This window comes from Andrographis paniculata, unplaced genomic scaffold (assembly GCF_009805555.1).
Source record: "Andrographis paniculata isolate CXL003 unplaced genomic scaffold, ASM980555v1 Contig73END, whole genome shotgun sequence".
In the NCBI taxonomy this organism is placed as follows: domain Eukaryota; kingdom Viridiplantae; phylum Streptophyta; class Magnoliopsida; order Lamiales; family Acanthaceae; genus Andrographis; species Andrographis paniculata.
In genome coordinates this window covers 1607203-1617881 of record NW_026137610.1, presented here as the reverse complement: position 1 = coordinate 1617881, position 10679 = coordinate 1607203, and the positions used below count along the sequence as shown (strand labels likewise).

Below are 10679 nucleotides of genomic sequence, written 5' to 3'. Positions count from 1 at the left end.
AACTAATGTAGCAGCTTTTGGGCTTGTAGATTAGGATTACAAGATCCTGCAGAAATTGGAATATTCACTTGTTACAGCTAAATTTGTGTCACTTCTCAATGTGTTAATTGCATATTCATATGTAAATAAAGCTGTAAGATAAAAGAAAGTAAGAAGAAAATGAATATTGATATCCCTAATCAATACAACGAATCCATGTACAGCCTCTAGTGAGTACACACATCTGACCAATTTCTATATCGCATGAACCAACTTCTACCACAACTTGTAATCTAATGTATGAGCAATCGCGGGATGTGTGTAGATGATAAAAGGGGCAGCTGCAAAATGCAGAAATATTGAGTTCGAGCATGTGCAGGCCCACGGGCCATATATATATACAAGCAATTTCACATCCAAGTTAATGTTGTGTTTGTACTGCCCCAACATTCATAGATTTGCCCCCCTCGACGTATATACAACAGAAAGGGACAAATGAACATATGCAGAAGATGAATAAACTGTAAATGAATGAACCTGAAATGCTTAAGGGACAAGCAAAAGATATAATCAGCAGCAGCATTTCAACACCTATCCTCCCTCGCCGAGACTGAAGACCATTTTCTATGTTCAAGAAAACAGATGGATTAGTCTGCTGTAACGCAACATCTCACAAGTAACATACTGGTCTTATAAAAAAAATATTAAAATCAATAATAAAAGAGACCATGCAGACCTGATCACACATGGGACAGGTGTCACTACGTTCCATCCACTCGAGAATGCAACCGAGGTGAAAATGGTGGTCACATTTTGCAATGATTTTCGGGTTCTCTTCATCATATTCTGCAAAGGGGGTGGAGAAGTAGATAAAAGTTAGATATGACCACCTCAAGTACATCAGATATCTATCATAAAACTAGGAAGGTATGAGCAATTGAATATCCATAGTACCTTCAAAGCAAGTGGGACAGATGTCTTCCTCATCTTGTAGTGGTGGAAAAATGGGTTCGATGGATTTTTTAATATCACTAGACTTTTCATCGTCTAATTTCTCAGATGGTGGTGAATCGGCATTTAATTTGGACTTTTCGTCGAACTCCAGGGTCTTTACCTTTGTTTCCATGGTACTTCCACAATAGGGATCATTAGTGGACTCACTGTCGGCAATTTGCAGAACCATCCCTGCCTTATTTCCAGATCCTTCTTGATTCTCTGATGATGCAGGGGGGCATCCCGGATACTTTTCGTAAGGTATAGGTGCAGGAGGAGGTTGATAAGTATCTGGGACTGAAAAATCTAAATTGGCATCTACCAAAAGCTCAGAAGAGAGAACCGGGACTGTTGCACAGTGAGTTGGCAAGGGTTCGTGTTCTTCAGGCACTGTATACTGCAGTCACATTCATTTCCGTGAAAGAAAGAAATGATGCCCACCAAGTATATGTAAAGATGATGAATACATTTAATTGAAAAGAAAATAATTATGTAAATTGAAACACACAAAATAGGGAAACATTACAGCTAAAAAATGGTAGAGGTGAAATTATTGGAAGTCCATGTTTATATATCTTTCATAGTGGAAAAATCTCAAGATTATTAACAGAACTTCTTGCCGTAAACGAGCAGCACATATAAATCAGCGATTTAAGATCAGAAAGCATGGATTAGATCTCAAAAGAAATCCAATGTTGTCGGTCTAGAAGTGATTGTGAATTTTGTGTATGCACTCAACAGTCAATTCTTTATACTTTTAAGGAACTATACACCAAATTTTGGCAGAATAGCAAAGTCCAACAGATCAAGAATCCCTGTATTGCATTTGAATCTATATTTTTCACAGAAACCAAACCAATTAAGGTAAATAGAACAAGAATCTACTTGCATGAAAAACGCCCTTTGTGGCTGACTAAAATATATTAATCTTAAGCACATTATATGCAGCCATATCACAGAGATTTAAGATGTAAATTTTTATTCTAGCTCAACAGAAAAGTAATTGCATCTTATTCCTAGTAATCAAAAATATATGTTGCCATATTGCATAGTAAAGCTTAATTCCCATTGGATTCGGCTAAACCTTGGTAAAAATCTGTGCCTGGAAGCTTATCCTTAAGATGAATTTTCCTTCCAAAAGGAACAACAATGCCGAATTTAACTTACAGGATTAGCTTCTTTGTATAAAAGATTGGAACAGTTTAGGTCGAACCCCACATAATTTTAAAGGAATTGATGCATTTCCTACAGGCACCAAATCACAGAAATCCTTAGACGATCAATCCTAACAATAGTTGGAGGTGAATTACAGAAATACATTTGAAACTGTTATCCACAAGATTTGGAAGTCGGGCAAAAGCTAAACAACTTTCATCAGTAATCTGGCTTTATATATTTGCAAGGATGAATTTATCTTTATAATCATTTTGTACAAGAATTTTATAGTAATGATCAGAATATTGATGGTAACCTGACAGCATCAGAATAAAAAATAGCAGTAAAAAAGGATGTTTGGTTCTCAAAAACTTCAGTATGATGCCAACTAAAACAACACAACACCCAAAACTCTTCGGAACTCAGAGATATCACTCACATGAAAGAATGGTGGTGACCTATGAAGTTCAGTGTTTTTAGAAGCACAGCCGCAACAACCGCCCATCTCTATTTAGTTATAATTGTCATCTGCTTGAAGTCTCTTGGCGCTCCTCTCATCCCTAACTTCCCTGCAAAATAGACATTAGATCCAAAACTATTGGTACGAGAGCATCCATGGATCAGTCGATTAGAAAACACGCAATTCTGTCAGCTGCTACAGAAAAGGATGCACTAGTCAAAACAAAACAGGATTTCGCAGGGGAGATCGAAACGTTTGGAAATGTTGACAGCAAGCTGAAAATAAGTCAGCAGTGATAATAATGCTCCCGAAAATCACAAATCAACAAACGTGCGTCAATCAGCTTTGCAGATGAAGTAGTAGGTTTCTCAGTTACGAGAATATGATGAAAATGGAATCGGTCTAGCACTAAAGAGCCAACGCAGATAACAGAAAACCTAATCGATAACAAATCAACAAGTACGGTTATCGATTGAATAGTCTCAACATAGACGACTCAAAATAATCTCCGCAGATACTAGCGGTTGTACTACGCATGAAAATCAACACAGATAACAGAAAACCTAATCGAAAATTAACATTGAATCAATCAAGTAAAATTCAATACCGTTCTGTTCAGCACGAACGAGTACAAATACTCGACACACTGCGCGACACCTCCGGCTTCGGACCGAGCCACCGAACACAAAGAAGAGAGAGAGAGACAGAGAGAATTATTTCAAAGACGATAATATATAATAATGGTGAGCGGTAATTTTACTAGTCGTTTTGAAGGGTAACTGGATTAGTTTGGTTTTGCATTTTTTACCAAACCTGATGAACCCTTGTGTACTTTTGTCTCTGAGATTTTACAATTATTATTACTAAAAGATAAAAATTAAAAATTAAATTATCATATTAAATAATTATTTTTTTATTATATTTAAAATTAATTTTAAATTCAAAATAAATTTTATTATTTAAATTGCGAAAAAAATTATGACTCTTAAAAGTGAGAATATGACATTTTACACTACTATTCATTTCTAATAATCCTTTATTCCACAAAAATTATTCCTTTTTTTATATATATATAATTAAGAATAAAACGAGAGTAATTTTTAAGAAGTATTTTTTTTTTGAAAAAAATATATTTTTCTTATATAAAAATCACATCAATTACTAATATTTTACTCTTCTAATATCTTACAACCAAACGCACAGCCTAATATTATTGATTGATTTAAGCCTGGCCATTATTATTAAATTAATCGTACGGTCATACGATGGTTACTTTTAATGATAAAGAATGCAATAATTAAAATTTCTGAATAAAAATTCTGATAATGATGGCGATGCCAGAAGTGACAAGGACAGCAACGAAAGGAGGAGGTACAATACTATTGCCTTCGTGGAGCAATTCCGCGGGCTTGGGGTGCATGATTGAGAGAATTGAATGCCAGATGGTGTTCGTAGACGTGGCAGGTGGCGATTGGTGGGATGAAATAACCGGCCAGTGGGATGGATGGTGTAACTGTCGTGACCGACTATAATGCAAGTGGTTAAACCACTCTGATGCTGATTAGGTTTGGTTTTACAACATTATACTCTATCACACATGGTCCTTATCAAGTGTGTGCCTGTGTGTCTGTCTCTTCTATTCTATTCTAATTTCTAAACTACCAAATTTGACACTATCAACAAAGAAATGGTTGGTCCTGGCAGTTAGATTCGTGCATGTATGTCCACAAAAGTATTGAACATATGGCAAAGAATTAAGGCACCAGTATGGAATGGCATGCATAATATTAGCTAGGGGGGTAAAAGAGCCATAAATACAAGGTGGAGAGTCAAAGTAAGATAGTTAACACTGGCACACAAACACACACACACATAAACCTGCAGGTATCCCTCTACATTAGCAGTCAAGAGTCAGTATCCATGTAAATAGTTAGCTACTACTACATATAGACATTATATATATATATATATGACAGGCAATTAGGCAACCTGGGTAGCTCCAAACTCAATCTTTTCCAGCTGAATGCAGTCTCTTAGCAGCCTGTATGAACTTCAGGATTACTTGTACCTCGTCCACTTTCTGAAGTAGAAAGATCAGAGGACACGGGATTTGTAAGTTAGACCAAATTTGTAGCAATTCGAAAATGAGGGTGGTGTAAAGGGAGGGGGGTGGGATTAGCAGTCATGAGTAAATAGTGGAGACCTGTGAGGTGAAGTGCTGTTGAACCATGTTAACCAATTGTTCTTTTGTAGGGTTAGGAGTGATATTGGCCTGCATTTGGAAATTTAAGAGGTGTGAGCTAGGATTTAAAAAAATGAAGATAACAAGAATATATAGATGAAAATTATGAACCAACCAGATGGAAGCTTCGCCAGTATCTCCACAGCGATCCAATTCCAAGCTTCGCCACATTAACTCGCTGGATCAATTATATATAAACAGATAAGAAACAGAAAAGGAGTGTATGTTAAAATAGTTTGAAAGTTTGATTAAAAGTGTATGACAGAACCAGCATTCCACAAAAAAAGACACCAGTGAATTGTATAGTAACAAAGGTTCTAGTATGAGGGACTGACTTGTGACGAGCCAATATTTAAAGTAATTATTGTAGGTACTGAGTTTGTGTGTGAAGTCTGTATCTACTTAGGTGCCCGTTGTCTATGAATGGTATAATCCAATTCCCATAGCTCTAGAATAGACACTTACTGAAGCCATACATAAGGTTCAGTGATACCACCGCCAACATGGAAAGGATAAGATTTACGAGCATACTTTCTGAACCATTTCAATGAAAGACTTTCAAGTGGATGTCTAAAAGAAATTTTCACAGAAAGACAAATAGTATGATGCACAGTTGTATTTAATAACCTTGTTGTTCTAGACATATTTTCTAATGTGTCCATAATGCTTACCAACTGACTGGAATTGCATTTGGTATGAACTTCTCTGCAACTGTTGCGATTTATGAACTTTGTGGATGCTGAAGGAAACCAAGGCCTACTATACCGAACCTTTGGCTTGCTTATCTTGCTAAAGTGAAATCCAGTTGCTGCTACAGGGAAACAGGCAAATTACTAATGCAGACAATGAATGGAGCAGCAGCTTCGGGAGTAAATGTTGCAACTTACAGATGCGATTGCGTTCCTTCTCACCAGCATCAGAACCACTGCTAGAATCATCAAGATCATAATCTTCCTCATTTCCAGTAGGATGTTCTAAAACACTCAATGCATTTCTTTGAAGCTTGACCTCAACTCCGTTCTTCAATACCTGTTCATTACAACAAAGACCTTAACGAAAGCAACAAAAGTATGGACACAAAAACTGTGAGATAAGGTGCATATTGATTTAGGACAGAAAAAATCAGAGAAAATAAGCTTCATAAAAAAGGATAAAAATATGATATTAAAGCTGTTTTTTTTTTTTTAAATAATAATAATAATAATAATTCAAATTAGACCTTGAGTTGAAAAGATGATCAATTTCTTGACCACATATTTTCACAAATAACGGTCAAGAGACAATGGGTAAAACACTTCATTCAAGCCTTCTAAATGGGTTTTCAACTTCATTCAAGCCTTATAAAATGGATTTTCAATCCATGTTAACAAAAGCCATTATTGCAACTAAATCAAGTTATGTAACAGTATTCAGTTACTGTAAAAAATCAATGACCCTGTCATTCCATCTTTCCAATCATTAGATATCAAACTGCAATTAAAAAAAAACATTGAACAGTGAGGGCAAGAATTACATAAAATTAGGATCATGTAATTCGTATGATAGATATACCAGCCAATGCCAACCACCGAGCCCAACAGCTTTCTTCACAACTCCTTGCAAACCCACCAAAACGCTCTTTGTTCTGTTATTTCCAGTCACAATAACCTTGGTATGCCTAGGAAGAACAGAGAGCTCTTCATCACCACTTTCCTCGCGGAGAGGAAATAGAACCCGCGAAGGGCATGATTCAATCTCAATCATCTCACTGTTGAACGGGCCTAATTAGCAACAATCGATTTTCCACAACTCTGCATATCATGCAAGCCTTTGTTAAACCAACAATCTACGTCTTTAAACAATTTCAGCAGACTGAAAAAATCATCAAATGCTAATATTAGCCCTACGCAGCAATTGAAGTCAATTTTTTTAACTGGGCTGTGGAAAGTCTCCTCCTCTGCGAATTTCCGACATGAAACTACCTATGCAACTGATCTTTTCGTAGCCCAAGGTACATGCGCTTATTATATAGTATTATCTTAGCTCGGAAACTTCTCTACTGCATACAGAAGCTCTAAGCTCCGAAAGAACTTCCTGACACGCGAAAAGAAAATTCCATGGAGATAGAGGAGTTGATAAAGACAGATACAGCTCTTATTTTTAATGAGTAAATAAAGAAGTACACTGCCTGAAGCTATTATAGTTGACTGATAGTAAGACAAAAATATTTGGAATTATTTTAATTTTGGACACGTCTACTTTGTGGGAATTTTAAATGCAATGCATCGAATCTCCCTATGGTTCACGGACTCCGTTTGGTAGCAATAAATGGATCATGAATAACATACCCTGCACTCCCTCACATACACACAACCGAACACGCAAGCAGCCGTTCAAAATTAAACCATTTTCGTAATGTGTTTGCACCTGACCATGCCCTGACAAATTAAAGCAGGTTCGCATATCATAATAAAAAATATGATAAATCACTGTCGCAGACAGATCTTGCAAAATACAGTCTAAAGTTTGAATTGATATGCACTTGAATAAAGTAATCATGTAAATAACGCAGAACTCAAAGCATTTTGATCAAACTTATTAAATTAAAACTCCTTATCACCGATCTGAAGAAAGAACAGTCGCAAATGAATTCGCGATTCAGCTTTTTCTACCAAACCACACACGAGACTAGTCAAACATTTTTAAAACTAAAACTCATACTCGAACGTTTTCACTCCCTCTCAATTCTCAAATTCGCACTAACAGATGTATGCTGGTCAGCAAATCGACAAAATCAAGGAATGCCGTACTTCATTAACACTAAAAAATAATCTGAACTCACACTTCCAAATAATAATAATAATAATAACAATAACAATAACAAATCAATTTGAACGCATACACGCACAATACAGGATCAAAAACTAATTTCATTCCCGTACAACATCCTCATTACATTTCACAATAACAAGCATTACCTGTCACCACTTCCGTCCGGCCAGCAAATTTCCACTCTGGAATTAACAAGCACCAGCAATCCGAATAACACGAAGACCAAGCAAAGCACCAACAACACACGAAAATGCCTGGAAAAATCTCAGATTTCAAAGACAACAGAGAGGAGGTTAGCAGAAAAATGGAAGAAAAGAGAGAGAAAGAGAGAGTGGGAGGGTGAGGAGGAGCACGCAGTAAATGCACACTAACTGCCAAGGAATGAGGGGTCAACCTGCTACTGCTTAATCGCAGTCACTCGCAATTTCTACTTGCATTTTATGTCTGGTCATCTTTACCGGATAAAAAGGTAGACGGTTACCAAATGGGCCCCACGAATTAGGACGGGTGGTTTTATCTTTATCTGCTATGTTCGGGAAATATCCATCGCCTCTGGAGTAGTCTATTTACAGCCACGCTCTTTTTATTTTTTATTTTTAAATTTTTTTACTTTATTGGGAAACGAAATTATTACCCCCATTTATTTATAATTACTTTCTTACTCCAAATTAGTACTAATTATATGTGTAAAAAGTTATTTCCATATTTCTAAATTCTAATGTGGAATTATTAGAAGAATAAATGTGAAAAGCAATCGTAATTGTTAGTTTGTGAGTTGTGACGTCATTACTGTATGTTTATTGGACCAGATACAAATTTTAAGAAAAATAGGTAAAAATAAATTTTTTTACTATTTTTTTAAAAAAATAGAAAAATGATACTCCCTATGTCTCATATCTATCTATACATTTATTTTTTTGCACAGAGTTGTAGAAATAGTATTATATTGAGATGCAATAGAAATAAAGGTAAAAAGACTACACTAATTTTATTAGTATTGTATGATATAATTGTAATAACATTTATGTAATATAATATAAATTGGAAGAGTATTTGTAATCTTATATAGATAATACAATTAGTAAAAAAAAATCGATATTTTGTTATGGACGGACCAAGAAAATACTTTCTAGCAATAGAAAAAAGAATAATAAATTTAAATGACAAAAAAAAATAATAATAACAATAAATTTGGATAACAAAAAAAAATAAAAATCACATAACAATTATTATTACTCCCTCCGTCCATGTGTCTGTTACACTGTAGACACGGTATTTTAGAAATTGTGTAATTAGTAGATAATTAAGAATATATCAGTGAAAATAATTATCCTATAATATAAATAATTATAAATTAAGATTAAGATAACTAATTAGTTTAATTAAAATTAAAATAAAAAATTTAAAAATTTAAAATAAGATTAAAATATGTAATTATTTTTTTCGAAAAAAATAATGACATAGTATGTGAGACTGATAAAAATGGCAACCTACACATTGTATCTGGACGGATGGAGAATTATTATTATTACTATTGTCTTGAAAAATGAAAGGGTCCAAAGGTAAAAGAGGTTCGAAGAGCCTGCAAAAGGACTATCAAAGGAACGTTGCCGTGATGGGCTCCCATATCTCTAAACCTCTTGTCCCATCAATCTCCAACAGCAATTCATCCAACGGTCCAGATTTCACGAGAACGACTCTTGATTAAGGTCATTCATTGGACGGAGGAGATGCGTACACGTGTATGAGAACAAAGCCGTTTGATTATGGACTTGTGTAATTCCCCTCCTTTTCCTTGTGCAAATGGCCCATCTTAAGGCCTGCCTATGTTGTCTTCTACTGCCAATAAAGTAAAAAAAATTAAATTAAAAATATGTATGTCTATGTATCTCGAAATTGGATTATTTGTTAACCCAACAACAAGACATGACTTTAATCTCTAACCTGGTTCGATTCTCGTTTTCTCGTCGGGGTGCGAATTTCCCTTAATAGCCCTAAGAGATATTTTTATATTTTTTATTATTATGTTTAATTGGGTACAGATATATATATATATACACCTATGTGTATTTGGATGGGCGTGATGATTGTATTTCTTTCTTTTCGACGATTTTTCTTTAGGGTTATGAGATGAGAGATCGATCGATTATGTGAAATGTGAAATTAAATGGATGAATATGTTTGGATCTTATGTTTTTATTTGGACCAATTTGAAATAGAGTACAATTTTTTTCTATTTTTTGTTATTAAATTGCCTTGTCATAGTCGGAAATGTGCCACATAGACTCCATGTCATCTCCGGCAGGTGACACATCGAGTCCAGTGCGTCCAGCTCATCCTACATGCGCGCTTTTAGCTATTTTCCAACAAACCGGGGAATAGAAACAATGGTAATTTGATAGTTGCTCTTTCCTCGATCCTATAACAAAATATCTATTTATTTTTTGCGTGTTAATCTTTAAATATTAATTATTATATCAAATCGTATTACAAATAAAGAAAAAATGACAAAAATATTTCTATTGGTGTCTTAATATAATGATATTTGTATAAAAAATTATACAAATATAAAAATATTTTCAATGTTAAGTACAATGACACAAAAGATAAATAGATACTTTGATATGGGACGGAGGGAGTAGTTAGTTTCCTAAAATCAAATACTCTCTCCGTACAAGCAAAAAATATACATTTACTTTTGGCGCAGAGTTTAAAAAATAATAGTATTTTAATTATAATAGACAGGTAAAAGTAAACGTAATAACATTTTTTTCTTTACTTTTTTTTTGTATAAAAGTAATAATGTGATGTAAAGTAGGGTATGTACGAAAAAAATGGAGTATTTAATAAAATAGTTATTTTGTAATTGAACATCCCAAAATATAAATATATATACCGGCTGGACGGAGGGAGTATAAAAAAGTTAGATATTTAAAAATATAATTGAACTCAATTAAAGAATAAAAACTAAAATTTTCTCGCTACATATAGTTATTGAATGAAATCTTTCATACTCTATCCATTCACCCGCTTTGTTTG

General features: G+C 34.5%; 2 protein-coding genes across 7 annotated transcripts; both read right to left on the bottom strand.

Moving 5' to 3' along the window:
- Positions 1-149: 149 nt before the first annotated feature.
- LOC127265634 (probable E3 ubiquitin-protein ligase RHB1A) lies at positions 150-3334 on the bottom strand. 2 transcript variants are annotated; one of them, XR_007842001.1, is made up of 6 exons: positions 3195-3334; positions 2567-2696; positions 934-1369; positions 716-825; positions 517-603; positions 150-320 (listed from the first exon to the last, which is right to left on the bottom strand). XR_007842001.1 is itself a non-coding variant. In XM_051295529.1 (5 exons), the coding sequence occupies exons 2-5, from the start codon at positions 2630-2632 to the stop codon at positions 571-573; spliced, it is 645 nt and encodes a 214-aa protein (XP_051151486.1). In that variant the 5' UTR covers positions 2633-2696; positions 3195-3334; the 3' UTR covers positions 150-570. The 2 variants fall into 2 exon arrangements, 1 of the variants encoding a protein (XP_051151486.1); XM_051295529.1 differs by having other exon boundaries at positions 150-603.
- A 1007-nt stretch (positions 3335-4341) lies between these two features.
- On the bottom strand, positions 4342-8024 carry LOC127265379 (uncharacterized). 5 transcript variants are annotated; one of them, XM_051295150.1, is made up of 9 exons: positions 7787-8024; positions 7157-7246; positions 6716-6902; positions 6381-6619; positions 5717-5858; positions 5501-5640; positions 4945-5007; positions 4791-4859; positions 4342-4667 (listed from the first exon to the last, which is right to left on the bottom strand). In XM_051295150.1, the coding sequence occupies exons 4-9, from the start codon at positions 6570-6572 to the stop codon at positions 4593-4595; spliced, it is 681 nt and encodes a 226-aa protein (XP_051151107.1). In that variant the 5' UTR covers positions 6573-6619; positions 6716-6902; positions 7157-7246; positions 7787-8024; the 3' UTR covers positions 4342-4592. The 5 variants fall into 5 exon arrangements, with proteins under 5 accessions (XP_051151107.1, XP_051151108.1, XP_051151105.1 ...); XM_051295151.1 differs by lacking the exon at positions 6716-6902; XM_051295148.1 differs by lacking the exon at positions 7157-7246.
- Between the last annotated feature and the right edge of the window lie 2655 nt (positions 8025-10679).

What these genes read in the sequence shown, in the direction of transcription:
- LOC127265634 (XM_051295529.1), bottom strand. Translation starts at nt 2,632, where the DNA reads ATGGGCGGTTGTTGCGGCTGTGCTTCTAAAAACACTGAACTTCATAGG. An exon ending in CTGTCCCACTTGCTTTGAAG is followed by an intron (nt 826 to 933) that starts GTACTATGGATA and finishes CCCCCTTTGCAG; the next exon opens with AATATGATGAAGAGAACCCG. An exon ending in CCTGTCCCATGTGTGATCAG is followed by an intron (nt 604 to 715) that starts GTCTGCATGGTC and finishes TCTTGAACATAG; the next exon opens with AAAATGGTCTTCAGTCTCGG.
- LOC127265379 (XM_051295150.1), bottom strand. Translation starts at nt 6,572, where the DNA reads ATGATTGAGATTGAATCATGCCCTTCGCGGGTTCTATTTCCTCTCCGC. An exon ending in AATGCAATTCCAGTCAGTTG is followed by an intron (nt 5,008 to 5,500) that starts GTAAGCATTATG and finishes TAATTGATCCAG; the next exon opens with CGAGTTAATGTGGCGAAGCT. An exon ending in AACAGCACTTCACCTCACAG is followed by an intron (nt 4,668 to 4,790) that starts GTCTCCACTATT and finishes TTTCTACTTCAG; the next exon opens with AAAGTGGACGAGGTACAAGT.